This window comes from Eschrichtius robustus, chromosome 3, assembly GCF_028021215.1.
Source record: "Eschrichtius robustus isolate mEscRob2 chromosome 3, mEscRob2.pri, whole genome shotgun sequence".
Lineage (NCBI taxonomy): Eukaryota > Metazoa > Chordata > Mammalia > Artiodactyla > Eschrichtiidae > Eschrichtius > Eschrichtius robustus.
This window is the reverse complement of record NC_090826.1, coordinates 56,305,040-56,328,192: the sequence shown is the minus strand read 5'-3', so window position 1 is coordinate 56,328,192 and position 23,153 is coordinate 56,305,040. Positions and strand designations below refer to the sequence as shown.

Genomic DNA, 23,153 nt, shown 5'->3' with positions numbered 1-23,153 from the left:
ACGCACAGCAACGAAGACCCAACACAGCCAAAAATAAAAAAATAAAAGGCAGCATGGTAGCGCCAGAATTCCTTGAATTGATTTACACCAGTGTCTCAAGTTGGGCTGAGTAAATCCTCAAAGTAATTCATTTGTTTTTTTCTTTGTTTGTTTTTATAACTGTCTGTTGTTTATTTTATTTATTTATTTATTTATTTGGGAAGTCCCAAAGTAATTCGTTTGTAATTCTCACATCAATCAGCTGCCAAGAAGAGAATGTCAGAAGAGGTGCAATGCGACCAGCACATTTTAAACCGTTTTTTAAAAAGCGTTATTATCCAGCCATACATATTTTTTAAAAAGAACATAGGGCTTCCCTGGTGGTGCAGTGGTTAGGAGTCCGCCTGCCAGTGCAGGGGACACGGGTTCATGCCCCGGTCCGGGAAGATCCCACATGCCGCGGAACGGCTAGGCCCGTGAGCCACAACTGCTGAGCCTGCGCGTCTGGAGCCTGTGCTCCGCAACGGGAGAGGCTGCGAGAGTGAGAGGCCCGCGCACCACGATGAAGAGTGGCCCCCGCTCGCCACAACTGGAGAAAGCCCTTGCACAGAGACGAAGACCCGACGCAGCCAAAAATAAATAAATAAATAAATAAATAAAATAATAATAATAATAAAAAATTTTAAAAAATAAAAAGAACATAATGTCAGAGGGGCAGAGTATGAAGACTACTTGAAACCTGTCAAGCAAGATGCCCCTGTATCAGGACATGAGATGTTCATATTGACTTTGGGGGTGGGGTAAATGTGGGCATTTTGCTCTAGAATACACTTAGTTACCATTTGATATCCACTGATCCAAGTTCTCTGCTAGAGACCTACTCTTGGTATGAGATTCAACTCGTTGGTATTTTGAATTGCTAGGCTACTGGGATTTGGAAGGAAACAAATAATTAGCTAATGTATGGAATGTTAAACCATGATCCCATGGAAGTCTTGTAACAGAAAATCTGTATCTAAATAGGAATAGCCATTCTGAACATGAAAGTATTTCAGTGCATATGCAAAGTATTTAAATACATTCTAACCAAGAGATTATCGTCTCTTAATTAAGTGATTTAGACGAGGCAGGCTATGATTACACTGGCAGACCCAAGGAGAACCTGCCACTCTAGCTGTGGATATTTATTCTTCTTTAAATATGCTTGCTCATGGAGCCTATTAAAATTACAAGATCCCTGAGGGCTGGGGCTGTGTTTATTCCTGAAATGCCCAGGATACAGTCAGATCTCATGTGGTTATGGTATTCCTGGCAGGCAGGGATTACTAACCAAGTGGGCTGATGCACACTCAAATTCTGTCAACAGGTGGCAGCATTAATAATTTTTCCACTTAAAGAACTGCAACAATTGTGGTATGCTTTTATTTTTACTAAAACTAACCCTGAAAGACATGCTTCTAAATGACTAGCAGTATTCCAGCCTCCTTAGACAGCCTGTTACCAGTGAATACATTCCATTGTTGAGGAAACCAGAAAGCCCAACAGGTAAAGTAAAAGAAAGATCATATTTAAGCATAGAAAGCTTGCTTCCTCCCTTTAACTACACATATGACACTGTTCCACTGCATGGTCTCTGACCAGGAGTATGGAAAACCTACTTCATGGTTTCCTTGTCTCGTCTCATAACCTGGCCTGGAAAAGCTGCTCTGTCCTGTTCAAACAGCCAATCCACGTTGAAAGCTGAAATTTTATACAGTCTCCCAGAAGCTATCATGGTGCATCAATACTTATGGTGCCTTACAGGTTGTTTATAAAAACTCCCCAAAAGGGCTTCCCTGGTGGCGCAGTGGTTGAGAATCTGCCTGCCAACGCAGGGGACACGGGCTCGAGCCCTGGTCTGGGAAGATTCCCACATGCTGTGGAGCAGCTAGGCCCGTGAGCCACAACTACTGAGCCTGTGCATCTGGAGCCTGTGCTCCGCAACAAGAGAGGCCACGACAGTGAGAGGCCCGTGCACCACGATGAAGAGTGGCCCCCGCTCGCCGCAACTGGAGGAAGCCCTCGCACAGAAACGAAGACCCAACACAGCCAAAAATAAACAAATAAATAAAATTTAAAAAAAAAAAAACCTCCCCAAAAGATTTACCAGGTGCAGGGAGATGTCACTAAAGTCTTGACGGGTATTATGTTCCCAGCAGTGCTGGCCACTCGACCTTGGCACCGACTCCTGTCAGCCATGCCAAGAGCCTGAGGGAGGGCAGCTGAAGCAGGAGATGCCACAGCAACAAGCTCAGGCAGTGGAGGGCAAGAGGGAACTAGGACGTTTGTTTTTCTAATTTGGAGTGCATTCACTGCAGAGGAAGGGCACAGAGCCAGAGTCCACCACCACATTCCCAGGCAGAAAAGCAAGCCCTCCACTTGACGGAAATAAAAGGGCAGTTCTGAAGGGCAACTTCCAACATCCGCCTGGGATGGGCAGCTTGTGAAAAGGCCAAGCAACATCAGGCCCCCTTCCTACCGCCATTAAGATCTGAGGCCAACATGGTGGCTTCTGACCACCCATCTCTTCCCAGTTGTTAGAAAAACAAGAACCAGGTTACAGATTGTTCATCACAATTAATCACTGAAGGATTAAAGTTGAAGTCAGTCAGTTATTCTTCCACAGTCTTCCCAAACCCAGTGGGGCATTCAAACCTTTCACACCACCCACCAGAAGCCTTAGTTGTAACTTAAAATTAATCACCATCAAAGTCTGTTTTGTGAAGGCCTTTTCTCTCTTATATCTTATCTGTTTATTCAATATTTATTTGTATGTGTATCTAAGACCTCCATATTCCTTTTCAGCCAGTTTTTATTAACAGATGGTGAAAAGATTAAGAAGCAGCTGTGCTCCAGATGTTGACAAACGGAGCTTATGCTACCTCCTATCACTTTGTGAGCTCCACATTTCCCACTATGCCAAGAGAGCTCGAGGGCCTAATTCCCGCTCACTGAAACCTCCCAGGGACACTTGGAAATCCTGTTATACATCCTCGAGTTTAAGAGATTTGTAATAAATGGGTACTGCTCTCAAAGAGCTTATATAGGTTAGCAGTAAATGATTTAAAAACCAATACGCTATAATCACTACTTAGTGATCCACTGATAAATACAAGATACAGAAAATTTGGCTTTAAACCACAAGTTTGGATCTTCAAAATGGCTTATTGAAATTAAAGAATTTCTATTAGGTAGGCATTCTTGGGGACATTCCCAAATGGCGTGGACATCCTCTGGCATCAGCTTAAGGATTTTTCCTGTTTAAGGACATAGAGGACAACTACTAACTTAAAACTTTTGTTCTTAAACAGGTTATTCTAACAGCACTGAGCCCTTTTACCAGTAAGGGAAAATGGGTATTGCACTGAGGAAGTAGCCGTCATCTGCAAATCCTTTGCTTAAAGGCTCTTCTGTTTAAGAATTCTGCTTGCTCATTCTTTGAACATCAGTCTCTAGAAACAAATTAGGGGAAAATTGGCCCCATTGTATCTCAATTGAGACAAAAGGGATTTGTAAATGATTTCACCAGGGCCCACATTTTTGCCCCAAGTATCCCCTACGTAGGCTTAGCTACAGGCTGTGGGCCAGACCTCTCTATAATCAGACATATACTTATAAGCCTTTTCTATGCAGCAAACACTGTGGTAGGCAATACAACCACGAACAACACAGATATAATCTCTGCTTTCTGAAGACTTCATTGGGGGTGGGAGCATGAGGAAGGTACGCAACACCAAATTTGCAGATAAATATCTAATGTCATGTGATTATAAGGTAAGAAGAAAGAGTGACATGGGTAGATAGGATGGTACACGAAGGATCCACTGAGGAGGGGATACCTGAGTAGAGATGTGAATGCAGCAATCCACATGGATTTCAGGAGCCAGGGCATCACAGGCAGAGGGCATAGTAAGTGCAAAGGCCCTACAGCATAGCATGCATGGCAACAAAAGGTAAAGAAATTATAAAGTAGTTATGGAAATATAAATAAAGTTTTGCTCTCCTCTGCCCTGAACATGTTTGAAGGCAAAAGGAAACACAGCCGTAAGAAAAATTTAAACAAAATAACGATAATGACAAAGAATATTCAACATAGCATCCAATATAACTGGCATTCTTGAAACAGAAAAACTGAACAGACGGACCAAAAAAACAACATAATACAGGAGAACTTCCCTGAAAGGAAAGAACTGAATTGGAGATTAAAAGGACACGCTATATATAAGAGGAAAAACAAAACCAATAGAGAGATTCTACTTACTTAAAGTATGAAGAAACAATTCGTCAGGAAGTCTATACAGGACAAAAGAATCATATTCACAAAAGGGAAAAAAAGTCAGACTGGCCTTAAGCTTCTACAGAGCAATAATCCAGGCCAGAAGATGATGAAGCATGGCTGCAAAGGACCCAAGGACCACTCAAGAATATCACAGTCAGCTCAGCTGTTGAACAATAAGGAGATATTTTCAAACTCAAAAACTCATGGAATATAGCACCTCATGAGCTATTCTGCAAGGAGGGCGGGAGAGGAGAGGAGAGAGGGATTCAACAAAATCCAGTCAACCAAGTGATGAATGGCAAAGTTGTGTTAAAAAGTAGTACAAATGAAGCTATTTACAAAACAGAAATAGAGTCACAGATGTAGAAAACAAACTTATGGTTACCAGGGCGGGTAAGGGGTGGGGGGAATAAATTGGGAGATTGGGATTGACACATACACACCACTATATATAAAAACAGATAACTAATAAGGACCTACTGTATAGCACAGGGAACTCTTCTCAATACTCCATAATGACCTATATGGAAAAAGAATTTTTAAAAGAGTGCATATATGTATAACTGATTCACCCTGCTATACAGCAGAAACTAACACAACATTTTAAATCAACTATATACTCCAATGAAAAATTTTTAAAAGAGAATGTGGGCCACCCTGCCCGCCGGTTGCCGGGGAGCGGCGGCCGAAGCCCGCGGGGCTGGGGAGCGGGCGGCGCCCAGAGGGACTTGCCGGGGACTCCAGACCATCAGGGCTCCCAGCCATGCAGCAGCTGGACCACCCCAGCCCGAGGGGGAGCTGCTGCCCTTTCTCTCCTCCGCACCTCGCCCAGCGACGGCTGACCACGCATCCCTGACACTGGACGTCGCCGGCAGCCCCAGGAGGGGCCGTCTCCCGGCTCGGCCAGGCTGCCCCCGGGTGTGAGGGCTGGCCCCTGGACTATGCCATCCAAGCTGGCGAGCCTGGGGCACTCGGAGGCCGCGCAGCGGCATCTGCAGCCTGAAGGCACAATGCTCAAGGGGCAGCTTCCAAACACTGATGAAGACCTCGCCGCCCGCCCGGGGTCCCCGGCCGCTGACCACCACTGGGGACCCGAGAAGAGCCCAGCCCTCCCTCTGGACACCCCGGCGCAAGTCAGCAACGAGGACCCACAGGCCAGGGGGAGACCCTTCAGTCTGGAGCCGCCGCCGCCGAGGCCCAGGCTGGAGCGAGCACTGTCCCTGGATGAGAAGGGCTGGAGGAAGAGGCGGTTTCGAACCAGCCGTGAGGACCCGGCCGCGAGGAATGGGGCCAGCCCCACCCGGGGCTCCCCGCAGGACGAGGCCCCCGGGAACCCCGGCCTGCAGTGGCTCCCCGCCCCGCCTGAGCACCTCCCTGCAGGAGATCCCCACAACCCGCAGGGCCCCGGGCAGCGGAGGCCCCTGCTCGTGGGGTAACTGTCTTTCCGGAATGATCAGCACTTCCCTGGACCTCCTGCACCGGGATGGGGCCTCGGCCGGGAGCATCCACCGGCTGGCCAGCCTGCTTCCCCCGCGCCCACTGCCCGCCATGGACGGCAACGCCGCCTCCGACGCCCTGCGGACAGCAAACAAGGTGAAGTGGGATCACGCGGACTGCAAGGTGCGGCTACAGGCCAGACGGTTCCGGGCCCACAGCAGCCTGGGCCCCGGCCGGCCCCGAGCCCCCTGGCCCGTGACGACTGCTCCCTTCACTCGGACAGGTCCACCTTCAGCCTCCTGGTGCCCATCCGCACCAAGGACGTCCGCAGCAGGTAGGGCCTCGGGGGCGGGCGGCATCGTGGCCTGCGTCCGTGGCCTTCGTTGGCCTTCACAAGCCCCGTGAGAACCACAGGAAGCTTCCCCTGAAAGCGTGTGACGTGCTGCAGCGGGTCTCCCTCCACTGACCCCCATCTCCCAGGCCCTCCCCAGCCTCTCCTTTGTGTCTCAGCCCCACAGGCACCTATGAAGCAGATGGTGGGGTACACAGGTCCCTCTGCGCACTGGGCGGCCCTGTTTTCCTTCCCGTTTCTTGCTCCATCGGGGGCAGCCCGCATCCACGTGCGCAGGTCGGCCCAGGACTCCAGGGTGGGTCGTGGAACCCGCGTCCACGTAGCCGCTTTGATCAGGACCAGCGTTTAGCCAGATGCGCCCTGTGCACGTGCTGGCACTTTTCCAGGACCGAGAGCTGGACAGGGGTAGGGGCCCCAGTGACAGCGGCTGGGCTGCCGCAAGGGGAGGGTCCCCGGGGCCCACCTCTGGCAGGGAGGGGTGCAGGCAGAGCCCAACTTGTGCACTTTGCTCTCAGGAGCGCCCCGGGATTTCTCAATGCTCGGGGCTCGGTCTGCCGAGGGCTGCCCAGCAATCACCCCACACCCCCCCCCACCCCGTGGGCAAGGAGAGGGGTCTCGCATCTCGTAGGACACCGGGCTTCCGGGCCCCTCAGGGGACTTGAAGAATTAGTCCGTCTTGACTTCTTTATAGTTTAAAGGGGAGGCGGGCGCCGCCCTCCTGCTCAGCTCCGATCTCGCACCTCTGCCCACCTCTCTTGAGCCAGAGCCATGAGGGTTCACCAGGACCCGGGTCCCAGGCGCTTCTGAGCCCAACCCATCCACGCCCACCAGCTCTCTCCTGACCCGTCGTCTCCGGGAGCCTGGTGTTGGGCCACACTGTGGTGCCCACGCTGTGACTCGGAAGGCCGCCCTGTCCGTGCTGGGCCTGGCTGCTGACCGCCGGCTCTCACGGCTCCTGCCTCGTCGGCCGGGGCTGGGCAGGTTGTTTGAAGCTCACATCGGGCCACGGCCTTGACTTGGGGACCCCCACGCCACCCACTCCCTGCCGGGGCACCCGAGGCCCCGGGGGGCGGGGGGAGCTCTGTCACCACCGCTCCCTGCCGCACCCTCCCATCCAGACCAGGCCTGCGCCAACCCTTCTGGACTTGGGCCAGGGGAGGGGAAGAGTGAGGCGGTCCCTCTTCTGGTGTCCTGGGGCGGCTGCAACAAAGCACCACAGACTGAGAGCCTTAAAACAGGAGTTACTCCGTCCCAGTTCTGAGGCCAGAATTCAGAAATCCAGGTGCGGCAGGGCCGCACTCCCTCCCGAGCCTCCAGTAAGGGTCCTTCCTGCCTCTTCCAGCTGCTGGGGGCCCAGGCGTCCCTGGCTTGTGGCTCCGTCTTCACGTGGCTTCTCCTCTGTGTCTGTCTCTCCTCTTCCATAAGGACAGCGGTCATTGGATTTAGGGTCACCCTCATCCAGGAGGACCTCATCTCAAGATCCTTAACTAATTACATCTGTCTGCAAAGATCCTTTTCTAAATAAGGTCACATTCGCAGATTCTGGGGGTCAGGGGGCAGATGGAAGGTAATCCTTACCCACCCCCGCCCTTGGTGAGCCCAGCAGTGAAAGCCAGGCAGGCGGTTCCTCTGGCCCCCAGGCTACCTCCTGCACCCTCCATCAGCGCCGGGCATTCTTTTAGGACAAAAACGGATTCCTCTGTTAAAGTAATTCAGCATGTTTCTCATAAAGCGCGAGATCTCTTAGTGCGTTTAAAGTATGATTTCACAGGAATTCCCGGGTTGTCCAGTGGTTAGGACTTGGCGCTCTCACTGCTGTCGCCCCAAGAACTAAGATCCTGCAGGCCGAAAGGCCAAACAGTATGATTTCACTGTTTAAATTTCATGCAATTTATGTAGACTCGCCTGTTATATAAAAATGAGAAGCACGTCTCAAAATCAGATCCCCAGCTTTGCTCTCACACAAGCGGCCAACAATGGGTTGATGGGCTCCCCACCTCCAGACTCTCTGCGTGTGTCCTAGGACACAGGTCAGCAGGCTGGATAGTGACTGTTTCAATTTTGTGAGCCGTGTGGTCTCTGTGGCAGTGCTCACCTCTGCCGTGGGGGTGAAAAAGCAGCCCCAGGCCTCGCACCAACAGCATGGCTGTGTGGCAGGAACGCTTTGTTCAGGGAGGCTGAAGTGTGAATTTCAGGGCATTTTCCCATGTCACAAAATACTATTTTTTCCCAACCATTGAAAAGCGCAGGGGACTTCCCTGGAGGTCCAGTGGGTAAGACTCCATGCTCCCAATGCAGGGGGCCCGGGTTTGACCCCTGGTCGGGGAACTATGTCCCACATGCCACAACTAAGAAGTCCGAATGCCACAACTAAAAGATCCTACGTGCTGCAGCGAAGATCCCGCGTGCCGCAACTAAGACCCGGCGCAGCCAAAATAAATAAATAAATAAACATTTAAAAATAAAAAAAAATAAAAGAGAATGTGTATGTATGTATATATATATGTATGTATAACTGAATCACTTTGCTGTACAGCAGAAATCAACACAACATTGTAAATCAACTATACTTCAATACAATAAATTTTTTTAAAAAGTAGTGCAGCCCTACTCATATATAAATCATATTCCATACAAGCCACTCATTTAAAGTGTACTATTCAATGGTTTCTGGTATATTCAGGGATATAACTAAGATTAAACAAAATAAAATTAACAGAAGCGGTAGTGGGGAAAAAAATGAGTGCACAGAATTCATTAAAATTTCTTAACTGTAAGACCAAAAAAATGGGAAACTAAAGTTACAGAGAAATTTATAATAAATTTTAACAATAAAAGCTAAAAAAATTGGAAGGAAGGGGAGAGGAGATGGAAGTATAAGTATATTCTCTAAATCTGAAATGAGGCTAAAAATAAAACAACAAATCTGTCAATCTCCTAATGTCTTTCATATTTTTTTTAATAAATTTATTTATTTTATTTTATTTATTTTTGGCTGCGTTGCGTTTTCGTTGCTGCACGCGGGCGGTGAGCGGGGGCTACTCTTCGCTGCGGTGTGCGTACTTCTCACTGCGGTGGCTTCTTCTGTTGCGGAGCACGGGCTCTAGGCGCGCGGGCTTCAGTAGTTGTGGCTCGCGGGCTCTAGAGTGCAGGCTCAGTAGTTGTGGCGCACAGGCTTGGTTGCTCCGCGGCATGTGTGATCTTCCCAGACCAGGGCTCGAACCCGTGTCCCCTGCATTGGTAGGCGGATTCTTAACCACTGTGCCACCAGGAAAGTCCCATCTTTCATATTCTTAAGGGGCTCCCATAGGAATTAATATCCCTGGTGATGAAAGTTTTATCTGAAATTCAGTGATAATTCCTTAGGGTTCACTTTAGCTTTTGCTATATTAAATTTGAGTAAAATTAATTGCGTTTTTTAAAGAATGTAAAGTATGATATCATTCTTACAGATTTTTATCTGCATATGTGCATGGAGAGGTATCTACGATGATGGTTTGCAATTGTTAACCCTGGTTATTTCTGGCAAGTGGGATTTTAGGCAATTTGTTGCCTTTCTTTGCCTTTTTCCATATGGCCTGAGTGTTTTATAGTGATCATGTATAATTTCTATAAAAACAGTATAAAAAAGGTGAAGTTAAATCGTCTGTGGGAATTCCCTGGCAGTCCAGTGGTTAGGACTTGGCGCTTTCACTGCCGAGGGCCTGGGTTCAATCCCTGGTTGGGGAACTAAAGATCCGCGAGCCACACAGCGCGGCCCAAAAATAAAATAAAATAAAATAAATTGTCTGCATTTTTCCACTTCACCTTCTACTTTTAACCCTAATCAACTTGTTCTTCTTTCCAAAATCAGAGTTTTCATATTAGTAATAGGAGAATCAAGAGAGTTTTATCCTGTTTTGTTTTATATTTACTAGGTAAGGTTTAATGGAAGATGGCTGATTTTATTCACTTAGGCTTTACCCAAGTGTACTTAATGAGGGGTAAAAATGATGATCCTTATTTATTAGAATGACAATATTTTTGTTAAGTTTCTCAACAGTTTATTATTGAAATGTTAAGTTCTAACATCTATATGTATATATTTACATTAATAATAATTTTCAATTAAATTTTCTTTACACTGAAAATAAGAACACACATCTAACATCTGACCGCCTACTGTGTTCCAGAACTCCACTACAAGTTTTACATTTGTTAGCCAATCCTTGCAAACCTACGACATACATACTCCTATTTTACAGATAAGAAAGAAAGAAACCAGGAAAGGTAAATTTGCTTGCTCAAGACTACAAGCTAATAAGGCCTGGCTCCTAAGTCCATGCTTTTTCCACCACATAACTGTTCTCTTAGTATGGAACTTTGTGCATAGTAAGTGTACAATAATTGTTTTATTATTAAACTAGCCAAGTATACCTCATATGCTTTGGATGTAGTTTTGCAATGAATTCTCTTAGTTCATCCAATTCCCAAGATACCTGCTTCATAAATTAGGGAAGCAGCCTCTCCTAACATCTAAAATTAGTTTCATCCTGTGCCTTACTTTACAGACTTCTAAGTAAGTAGCACTAGCAAATGAGCTAAGTGCATCTGAAAGTGTATGACAAGACAGGCCCAGATACAGGGAAACCATACTTTAGTACCTAAAGTATGTCTGAATTTAAAATTTGTTAAATTTAGTTAACTTTTAAATGTTAGTTGAAAGGAAAGTTAAAATATAAATTATTCACTCTTTCAAACTCAGTTTTAAATTTTATTTTTAACTTCCTTCCACCTCATTTATAATATTAACTTTGACACTTAATCAACTCCCTGTTTTTGAATTTCAAGAAGTGTTTAACTTTTGGCCCCATCCACTTTTCCAGCCTCGTCTGCTCGTATTTTCAGCTCTAGGATTATCCAACTACTTGTGGCTTCCAGAACACACCTTGTTGTTTCATGCCTCTATACCTTTTTTTAAAAATTAATTTTTATTGGAGTATAGTTGATTTACAATGTGTTAGTTTCTGCTGTACAGCCAAGTGAATCAGTTATACATAGACATATATCCACTCTTTTTTAGATTCTTTTCTCATGCCTCTGTACCTTTTGTACACGATGTTCCCTCCATCTAGAATGTGCTTTATTTTCACTTTCCAAGTTTTGCTCTTGGTGTCACCTTCTCCCAGAAACCTTCCTAATAGCTGCCTCCCTCGCCCCCAAGAGAGGGCCAGTCACTTTCTCCTCTGTGCTACCTCTCCCCTCTCACCCCCCCTTCACTGGTGCTCCCAAGATCCTACACTATGACTGTTTAATGCAGCGTTTGCTTCTCCTGGGCTACGAGGTCAGGAAGTGTGCTACTTCCTCCTCCGATGGATCGATGGGATACACAAATCATGTATACTCAATTTGATTTTGAACTCTGAACCAAGTTTTTCTAGGATGTGTTCAAATATCTGTATACATATGGTTCCCGTATGGCCCTTAATGCTCACATGTTAAAATCTAGTCGTTCCCTGAAAATACAAACCGAATTAAACAAAGTCAGGATTGTCTACTATATTAAGATTGTTCCTCATCCTGGGGCAGCAGTCAGATCAATCAGAAGAAACCCACCAGAAATGGACACAGGGACAGGGTCTCAGGAGAGAATCCAACAAAATGAAGAAGAAGAGATCCAGAGTTTTACCATGTTTTTCAGTCACATACTCTGAGCTCATTCAGACACCGAGGACACTGAACAAAGGAAGAGTCATGGAATAAAAACCAAATTCTCTGAACTTATGGTTACCGGGGGGAAGGGTTCCGGGGGTGGGGGGTAGTTAGGGAGTTTGGGATTGACATGTACACACTGCTATATTTTAAATGGATAACCAACAAGAACCTACTGTACAGCACAAGGAACTCTGCTCAATATTATGTAATAACCTAAATGGGAAAAGAATTTGAAAAAGAATAGATACATGTATATGTATAACTGAATCACTTTGCTGTACACCTGAAACTAACACATTGTTAATCAACTATACTCCAATATACAATAAAAAGTCTAAAAAAAAAAAGTTCTTATACTGTGATTTAAACCAAAGATGACCCTCACGAAGATTTAACATTTTGTTAAATTTCTCAGCAGTTTATTATTGAAACGCTAAGTTCTAATATCTGTACTGGTGTCTGTACATATACATATCTTTCTCATATTCATATTCATTCTTATACATATGAGCGCGTCAAGAAGGATGAGCCTGGTGAGGCAGCAGAGATTACAATTGTTCAATCCATGCTTGGCAGGCATGAACACTGCCACTGTACCCAGCAAAGTTCCATCAAGTCTATGACTCTCCATTCTTTAGCAGTCACTCCAATTGCTTCAAACCTTCTGTTCAAGGTATGACAGTATACATATTGCCTTAACAGTGATCAAAGACACAAATGTTATCTGACAATATTTTTCAGGACTAAACATCTGAAGGTACTCTTACTGTATAACACAGGGAACTAAATTAAATATCCTGTGATAAACCATAATGGAAAAGAATATAAAAAAAAGAATGTCTATATGTGTATAACTGAGTCATGTTACTGTACAGCTGAGATTGGCACAGCACTGTAAATCAACTATACCTCAATAAAAAAAAAAATTTTAAAAAAACACGTCTGAAGGTAAATGAGTAAAATAATCTATCACCCTCTTAAACGCACACACGTGCACACACACACACACGCAAGAAGAAAGCCTGATTCTTTTTTTCCAAAGAGAATGTCTTCAGTGACCTTCCAAACAAACCTATTATACATTTTATTTTTGAAACGTACCCTACATTCACAAGGGCAACAGAAAAAAATTGCCCTTGGCATTTCTTAAAAGATGTGATTCAGAAGACACGGGATTGTCAGCTTTTTTTCTGTAGGCATATGTTGCCCAGTGGGATGTAAAACCATTCAGAGGTCTGATTCAGAAAGAAAAATAGGGCTTCCCTGGTGGCGCAGTGGTTGAGAATCTGCCTGCTAATGCAGGGGACACGGGTTCGAGGCCTGGTCTGGGAAGATCCCACATGCCGCGGAGCAACTAGGCCCGTGAGCCACAACTACTGAGCCTGCGCGTCTGGAGCCCGTGCTCCGCAACAAGAGAGGCCGCGACAGTGAGAGGCCCGCTCCCCGCGATGAAGAGTGGCCCCCGCTTGCCGCAACTAGAGAAAGCCCTCGCACAGAAATGAAGACCCAACACAGACAAAAATAAATAAATAAATTAATTAATTAATTAAAAAAAAAAAAATAGAAAGAAAAATATGAAGGGGATAAGGTCAGAGCAGCTACGTACAGTCCAGTATGGTAAAACACATTTGCAAAACCAGGACAAGATACTGTAGCTCCAGCATCTGTAGTTTGGTTTCCCAGCATCCACCTTTTACTTGGATACCAAGGGCTCTGAATGAGCGTGTATCCCGGAATATCTTAGGTCTGAGATCATTCACCTCTCAGGGAAAACAAACACATACAAACACTGCACACACTGAAGTGGCTCTGACTTGTGCTAAAAATAAATAAATAAATAAATCCCAGAATTACCCACAGAAAGCACCAGCTAGTGCTCAGAATGAATCAAATGGAATGTACAACCATGGACTGAATGATGACTCTCCTTGTAAAGTTACCTTTATCTCCAATGAAAAGGCTTAAATTATATTCCACTTATAATTCCAAAATTTAAGATTGCTTTCTGTCAAACCGAAATTTGACAACAAATTTAAATATTTAGATGACACCTAAAGTCACCTGGCAGACAATTCTGTTACATCTTGAGATAAATTGGGACTGAGGCTGAGAACTTGCAGGTTACTGTTTAAATGCACAGGTTTCGGCAACCGAGTTTAGAAACGAAGAAAAAAAATCTGCTACCTAACACACCTCCCTATGGGCCCCATCTCACTGCCAGCTGCTTTTTAAAAAGTGAAGAAGTTGTATTTGAGCTGGTTATTTATAAGAGCTGGTTATTGTTCCCTAGTTACTTCACCTTAAGATCACCTAGTAAGCAGTAAACACCCTCTTTAAAAAACAAAAAACAAACAAAACAAAACCATCATAGCAAAATTAGAAGCCTTGTGTATGACATTCCTCTGGTTGAATATTTGTCTTAAAAATTAAAATTATTTTCAGAAAACTGCTCTCACACATTAAACGTCTAAAGAAATTAAAGAAAGAAAAAGAAAAAAAGAGGGGAAAAACCACACTTATATACACATATTAACACATAAAAGAGTGTTTCTTATCCAACTAAAAAGCACACTGTGAAGGCAAGGTGGTGCTGAACTGTTTTTAGCAAGGACATAGCTGACCAAACCACAGAGAACTCACCAAGCCCATCCACCGCCACCCCTGGCGTTCCCTTGGTTTGCATCCATGCTACGCGTTTCCACCCACCATTTGCAGGATGCCTGTTTACAGCCATATGGACCAAGATGATGAGTCATCTGTCATCCAGAATTCTTTTCTTGACCTTTCCACATACAATCACCTTTAGCACACTCCATAGGCACGTCCTCCGCAGAACACGTGCCCTGGAACATAAGGAGTTTCAAACTGAACACAGAACTTAGCATTCTTGATGGTCCCCACTTTGCCAAATGGATTTATTCCAGAGCTTTAAAGAAAAATCACAACCGAAACCGTGACCAGATGTGTTTAGAAAGATACAAACTAAATCAGTTAGGAGACTGACGTCCTTTACTAAAAACAGGCCTATGATGTAAAAGAACTTCAGTTACTCACCGAGAGGAAGTTATAGCAAAACAAAGCAGTGAAAATATACATAAAACATTTCACAACTGAAGCTGACTTTTCCAACTTCACGTGGCTGAATATTTTTTAAACTATTTTTGAACTTACCACTTCATGTAGTAACCTAAAAACAAAAATTCATGACCTGTACCTTATGTACAACAAATCACACAATCTCACATAGCACTTACTATATGGCAAATATAAGCACTTTCCGTATATATTCACTTACTTCATCCTTTTCGTAATCTCTGTTTTCCATGAGGAAAAAAATGCAGAGACTACGGGTAACTTGCCCAAGGGCACTGACAATGGCAGAGCTGGGATTCAAAGAGGGTAGTCTGGTTCTAACTGGGATTAGTGGTTATTATACTAACCACCTTCCCAAAGGAGTTTAACATAGATGATGATCCTTTTTTAAAACAGTTAAGTTTACTTAAAACTACACAAGTTTATTTTATAAGGTGAGAAGCCTTACAATTAAAGAATTTAAACTAGAGAAATTACTGTTAGGTGGTGGCAGAGCTAAAGTTTATCAGTCCCGGCAAACACCCACATAAGAAGAAGTAGTGGGAGACTAACTTTTTTGAGTTAAATATTTAGAGTCTGGAGAAATTAACATAGCTGGAGAAGTGTAGGGAAGGTGATGACAGTCAAGAAACTCCAAAAGCTGGGAAGGCGATCAAAGAAAACCCCAGGACTACAGTGCCTAACATAAGTCACACTCCTGTCAATTCTTCCTCCTCAATGCAGTCTTTCAGGAGTGGTGCCTCCTCGCCATCTCACTGCTGATGCTTAAATTCAGGCCTTCAACATCTCTTGGTCCAATTGTGCTAACAATCTCTTACTCAGCTTCTAGTCACCACCTCCTCCCCTACCCCAGCATCCAATAGCTCTGCTGCTAACAGAATAGTCTTTCTGAAACACAAATACATCCGACTATGTTATTCCCCTTTTTAGCTCTTCGGTGGTCCCCATAGCCCAGAATTTCCAGTTCCACCACCTTTGTATAGAATCAAAGTCCATCATCCCAGGATTTCCCCTGCCTCTCTGTTTGCAGGCCCAGGAGAACACTAGGCTAAGTCATTCCTCTCTTACCCAGTTCACATTGCGCCTCTGCTGAAAAAATCCTTCTTCCCAACCCCCATTCATCAACCTGCAGGACATCTCTCTATTCATCTCTTTTACCATAAAGTTGTTCCACTCCTGCCTCCCACCAATAGAACCGACAATTTTCTCCTTTGTGTCTTCAGTGTACCACATGTATATGATTGTATTATGCTGTCAATTTTTTTATACACCTGACTCCCCTACTGTAATATAAGTCCCGTAAGAATACAGAAAATGTCTTGTCATTTTGTCAACAGCACCTGATAGTGCCTGACACACAGTAGGAGCTTTTTTCATTACTGCCTGATAAATACATGCCTTCCACGGGCCATTATAGCCTTTCTCTTGACAAAAGTTTTCAGTTCAGTCTCTTCGTTCCCTCCAGCCCCATGAGAACATAGGTCCTGATTTTTTTAAATGGAAGGCATTCTAGAAAGATATGATCTACTCTATAGTCAACTTTTCAGAATATCTCCAAAGTGAAGAATAAATGTTGAATAGTAGAGTTCACAAAGAATGGACCATAGAACAAATCCCAGAGGTTATAGGTAGGGTAGGAGATTCTATGGTCATATACATTCAGAAAACGCCTCGTGACATTTCCTTTCCTTCTATGAAGAGTTAAGTCACATTATCATATTAAAGGTTCATTAAAGTCCTAAGAAATTGGTTAACTTTGGACTTACTAACTTTGGATAGGCAAGTGAACCTCACTTTGTTTCTGTTTTCTCATCAATAAATGGAAATAACAGTCTCTACCTTGATATGGTTATCGTAGGAATTGAATGAGATAATAAATATCAAATGTTCAGAACAATACTTGGCATACAGTAAGTGCTCAGTAAATTCAAGCAACTTTTAATATTTAAATTGACATTTTCTAAACACATCTAACTACAAAGTCTGTTTTTTTGTCTAGCCATCACTAACACTGCACACTACACACTTTGAGAAACACCAATATAGAATAAATACTCTACCACATGTTGGTCATTATGGAGATTTATGGCTCCAGACTTTAGGAGAAATATAGGCAATCTGATAGTTAAAATGTAGGACAATTCACTCTGGCTTCTCTGTGGCTGGCAAACATCAAAGTTTCAGCTGTCGCAACTTGCTGAGATAGGAAAAAGTGCATTGCGTGAACTAAAGGAAAACTACTCTGCAATGGAAAGAAGTTTCTTATATATAAATCTCACTACCCTTTCTGTACCTAGAAAGCAGTATATTCATCAAGTTCTGATTTTCATTGCCAAGGACTCCCGCTATTAAAGAGTAACACAAATAATCCATCCAGTCCATTTTTTTCCTTTACTAAATGAAAAGATTTATACTGGTAAAACTTAAAAGTAGATGATCCTTAATTCCAGCTTCCTCAAGTACAAAATTGTGCAGTATTTTGTGTGTGAGCATCTGTATGCATCTTCCTGGGTTAAGTATCATAGGAATAACTGAGTTTTTTTAACCATTTTTATAAAATTGAAGTATAGTTAATTTACAATGTTGTGTTAGTTTCAAGTATACAGCAAAGTGATTCAGTTATAAGTATAACTGAATATATATACTTTTTCATATTCTTTTTCATTATAGGTTAATACAAGATATTGAATATAGTTCCCTGTGCTAGACAGTAGGTCCACGTTGTTTACGTATTTTACATATAGTAGTGTGTATATGTTAATCCCAAACTCCTAATTTATCTCCTCCCCACTGCTATCCCCTTTGGTAACCATAAGTTTGTTTTCTATGTCTGTGGGTCTATTTCTGTTTTGTAAGTAAGCTGATTTTGTATCATTTTTTTAGCCCCACATATAATATAAGTGATATCATATGATATTTGTCCGAGTTTTTTTTAAAAAATCAGGCCTATGTATCATTTAAATATTAAAAGTCAAACAATAGGAATGGGTATATACAGTGAAAGGTAAATCTCTCTCCCAACCCTAATCCTTACCCAGAGCCAACCACTAGTATCAGTTTTTTATATCCTTCCAAAGACAGCTTATGTATATGTTTGTAAGTATATATAGTAATATTATACTGTCACTCCATTTTTATAGAGATAATAGTATATGATATTAACTATACTGCAACTAGCTTTTTTCACGCAGCAGTCTATCTTAGAGCTCTATCCATATCAACACAGAGGTACAGATTATTTGGTTAATGGACATACCAAAATTTAAGGCAATCCTATGATAGATAGATAGGTTGTTACCAGTGTCTTGTTATTTACAGATAACACTGAAAACAAACATCCTTTAACATACATCTTTAGGCAAGAAATCAAGCAGGGAATTGCTGAATCAAAAAATATAAAGACTGCTAAACTGCCCTCCAAAGGTTGCCCATTTTATACTCTCAGGAATACTTACTTCCTGTACTCTCCATAAAAGGGTTTCAGATTTTCGATCTTTTTTAATCTGACAGGTAAAAAATGATAACTAATGCTTTTAATTTATGTGGCCTATTTTGAATGAAAGAACCTCTGATTTAAGATGAGTCATACTTATGACGACTTAGTCATGGAAACAAAGGCACGATCAAAACTGGAACAATAACAGGAATTCAGTGAAGGTTTGCTTCAAGCTGATGGCTCTAGGGATGGTGGTCTGCAGACAGAGGAATTAAAAGGCTTCACCACGTGAGGTTTCTATCACGTTGCCAAACTGGAATATGTCTAAATAGATGACTGAACGTTTAGGGGAAAAGGGCATTGTGCAACCTGTAAGAAATTACGGGAGTGTGCAAGGAGACCATGACCCGCTATTGGCAGAGGTCCAGCGGACCCACACGTTCAACTCACCATCCAGTAGCCAGTGCTGGCCGCGCCTGTTCTCCAGCTCTGACAGCATGAGGCGTGTGATCACGTGATCTGGAACCAAAAGACTTTTCTCTATGTACTGCTTTGCCATATCACCAACTTCTATTAAAGACAGGAAAAAGACACTCTCAAAAAAGAAGCTTCAAAAAAAAAAAAAAACTTACAAACTCTTTTCTGACGGTTTTGCCTTCTTTCTTATTTCTCCCTGATGGCACGGGGAAGCTGAGAGGCACAACCATTCCTTAGAGACCAAAGGAAAAATTTTCCACTGCTCTTCTAGAAAGAATGCTGGATGACACAAACATCAACTGGTTTATTTCTTTTCATGAGCCTCAGGATAAGCAGATGGCACCTTGCTGACGCAGTTGTAGAAGCAACGCAGTGTTATTAGTGGAATGCCAAGTTCATAAAAAGATGTGAATTTTAAAATTTTTTTCTTTGAAAAAAATGCTCATATCATAATTTAAAATAACAATTTCTTATATGTGGAAATTATAAGTTGGGTTCAGGAGAACAAATTAGCAGTTTAAATCTGCTAAATTTCTAGGAACTGAATTTCTTTTTTTAACCAAGATGAAGTCCTCTGCTCTCCAGGGATCTGATAATGAACCATTAAGAAACACATTCTTGACAGGCCAATTAAGTTCTTATAAAAACATATAGCAGAATTATATTACCAGGTAAAAAAGCTCAAGAATCATTTAGCCTCCACCTTCACCTAGAATTTAAGGCAGAGCCCTTCCTTCCCCAGACTGCGCCTATACTCCCAAGTCTGACTTCAACACTGAAACGTGGGCTGTGAAGAGTTCCCATCACTGGACAAGGATCCCAAAATTAGGCCGAATGATGTGGATTCAGTAACGTGCAAGAAACAGAACATATATGTGGCTAAACATGAATGTGAACGAAACACATTCATTCAACAAGGATTTGTTGACTGCATACGATTTAACAGGTAATATTCTACAAGTGTAACAGTGACTAAAAGTTGCAGTTACTGATCTCTAAGCAGTATTACTTTCGTTAAGAGCAACAATAACAATCTTCACTGAGAGTTCATATTATCTCAGGCACTTATACGTGTTATTTCATTGATTCCTAAGATCCTCAACTTTAGACAGGAGGTAATAACCCATATTTTTTAATGACAGCTTTACTGAGATACAATTCACACACCATAACATTCACCATCTTAAAGTGTACAATTCAGTGGTTTTTTAATACTTCCTCAGTGTTGTGCAGCCATCACCACTACCTAATTTCAGGACATTTATATGACCCCAGAAAGAAACCTTGTACCTATTAGCAGTCACTCCCCATTCCCTCCTCCCTCTAGGCCCTGGCTTCTACTAATCCACTTTCTGTCTATAGATTTGCCTACTCTGCACATTTCACATAAATGGAAGCACACTATGTGGTTTCTTTGTGTCTGGGTCCTTTACTTAGCATAATGTTTTCAAGATGCATCCATGTTGCACCACCTCTCAGTACTTCATTCATTTTCATGGCTGAATATTATGATTCCATTGTATGGACATATCTTATTTTTTTTTCACTCTTTGGATATTTTGAATAATGCTGCAATGTACAAGTTTTTGTGTGAATTCATGCTCTCAGTTCTCTTCGGTAATACCTGTAAGGTATATATGTTTTATATCTGAAAAATCACTGTCAGACAGAATGCCCAGAGTAACTGACAAGCTTGGTGTTGAAATGGTCAGGCCAGCCCCAGAGCCCTGTTTTTAGTCCCATCCACCAAACTTTAAGGTACATATAAACAACAAATACACATCTTCCAAGGTGAGAGACCAAGATGTGAACTGGCTGTGAATATCCCATGAGGAAACAGTAATGGGTAGGGATTGTCTTGTTTGGAAAGGAGAAGAACCAGAGAAGGGCATGACAACAATTTACCCGTAACCTGATACTTGACACATGGAAAAGGCATTAACTTATTTAATCCTCAGGGCTTAGAATTAGGACTAGTAGTAGGAATTATAAATGGACAGGAAAAGTTGCCTAAGGAAATGTTTGAATGGAGACTGCCCAGCAAGGGATATTATAGAGAGATTTGGAAAACTGGATTGGGGATTGGGCTTAATTCATGTTTTAGGTCCCTTCAGTTGGAGGATTTATGGTATTAGGATATATCTGAATTCAGTAATTTAATGAAGAACAGTATCAAAAATGATACCTCTAAGGCCTCTGACTATCTCCTGACTTTCCTAAATGGCTTCCACTGACACCTCAAACTTACCCTGTCCAAAATCAACATTCCCCTCCCACTCTGCTCTTGCCCTAGTGTTTCTTGCCTTGTCAGTAATGGAGTCCCCCATTATCCACAGTTTTCTTGGATTCAGTTACCCAAGGTCAACCACGGTCTGAAAATATTAAATGGAAAATTCCAGAAATAAGCAACTCGTTTTAAATCGGGTGCCGTTCTGAGTAGCATGATGAAATCTCTTGCTGTCCTACTCCGTCCAGCCTGGGATGTGAATCAACCCTTGGTCCAGAGTATCCCACCTGTTAGTCACTGAGTAGCAGTCTTGGTAATCAGATCAACTGTCTCAGTACCTTCAAGTGACCATATTTTACATAATAATGACACAAGGTGCAAGAGTAGTGATGCTGGCCATTTGGATGTGCCAAAGAGAAGCCATAAAGTGCTTCTTTTAAGTGAAAAGATAAAAGTTCGACTTAAGGAGGAAGGAAAAACATTGTATGCTGAGGCTGCTAAGGTATATGGTAGAACAAATCTATCCGGGAAATTGCGAAGAAGGAAAAAGAAATTCATGCCAGTTTTTCTGCTGAACCTCAAACTGCGAAAGTTATGAACACAGTGCATGATAAGGGCTTAGTTAAGATGAAAAAAGCATTAAATTTGTACAATAAGATATTCTGAGAGACCACATTCACGTAACTTTTACTACAGTATATTGTTATAATTGTTCTATTTTATTAATTATTGTTGTTAATCTCTTACTGTGCCTAATTTATAAATTACTTTATCAAAATTACTTTATCCTAGGTATCTATGTATAGAGAAAAAACATAGTATATATATATATATATATATATATATATATATATATATATATATATATAGGGTTCTTCTCTCCTCATTGCCCATCCTAGTCCAGACACAACAGCCTCCTTGCACTTTCCTGAAGATCATAAGCATGTGCCCTCACTAGGACCTTTGCATTTGTTCTTTCCTCTGCCAGGAACACTCTCTCCCCCAGAATTTCACATGGGTCAAGCCCTCATTGCATCCAGGTCTCTGATTAAGTATCACCTCAAAATGGGCTTCCCACCCTATCTACACAGCACAAGCACAAACACACACCCCTATCACCCTCGACTCTCTTATCCTACTGTGCATTATTTTCTAGAACTACAGACTTTACATATTGTATACTGATGTATTTGTGAATTCACCTTCTGTCCTCCCCCACTAGAATATTGTTATTAGTTCATTGAAAAAATACTACTACTTTGCTCACTGCCATATCCTCAGTGCTTAGAATATAATCTGGCATGTATAGATAACTCCATAAAATTTTGTTGCATGAATGAATGAATACACTGAAGATTACAGAGAATTCTTTTCCCCTGGCAAAAATCAATCTGATCTTCCTATACAGTTATTACAGAACCATTTCCCCAAGATCATAGATAGGCCAACTTTGCCAGGTATCAACTTTTTCAAGGGAAATATAGACAAAGTGTGATCAGTACTAACCAGGTGAGATGGCCATGTAGGGTTTCATAGCTCAGTCTTATTTCCTCAGCCTTTCAAACCATGAATAGCAATGAATGAGGTCGGGGAGGGAAAATGGGGAGAAGGAAACACCAGGACCCAATGTTGCAGAGGCATGGGGCTGCTTGGCATACTTGGAGGAACTTCAATTAGTGACATCTGACAAAACCACGCCATGAGAGAGAGCTAGACAGGTAGGTTAAGGAGCATGGGCTTCGAGGGACTAAAGGAAAAATGGGTAGTTCCAGAAATGCCACTCCCACAGCTAAAACCAACTATTTAATTTGCAGGGCCCAGCGCAAAATGAAAACATGGAGCCTCCTTGTTCAGAAACTAAAAAGTTCTAGATGGCAACAGCAGAGCATTGCACTAAGTGCAGGGCCTTGTGTGACTACACAAGTCAATGTCCACGGCGATGTGAAATTTGGACAGGGCTGGCGTGGTGAAAGCCAAGGAGGCTGTGACAATAATCCAAGCACAAACAGGCCTGGTCCAAAGCAGAGGCAACATTAGAGACCTTCTGGCCCTTGAGAGTACCTTTAGCTAACCCAACGGAGATTGTGCAACTCCAAGTCCAAAATAACTCTGTGGAAGACTTCCAGAACCATCTTAATCC

General features: G+C 42.8%; 1 protein-coding gene and 1 pseudogene across 3 annotated transcripts in view; one reads left to right on the top strand and one right to left on the bottom strand.

Moving 5' to 3' along the window:
• Window positions 1–23,153, bottom strand: part of AK4 (adenylate kinase 4) — a 74,041-nt gene that overhangs the window by 20,703 nt on the left and 30,185 nt on the right. For 2 of the 3 annotated variants that reach the window (XM_068540049.1, XM_068540050.1), the window contains exon 3: window positions 18,760–18,879. The exons of the other annotated variant lie outside the window; for it this stretch is intronic. In XM_068540049.1, the coding sequence (XP_068396150.1) occupies window positions 18,760–18,879 (120 nt within the window). The remainder of the gene's footprint in view (window positions 1–18,759; window positions 18,880–23,153) is intronic. 3 annotated transcript variants of the gene reach the window in all.
• LOC137761702 (phosphatidylinositol polyphosphate 5-phosphatase type IV-like) lies at window positions 5,239–6,072 on the top strand (annotated as a pseudogene).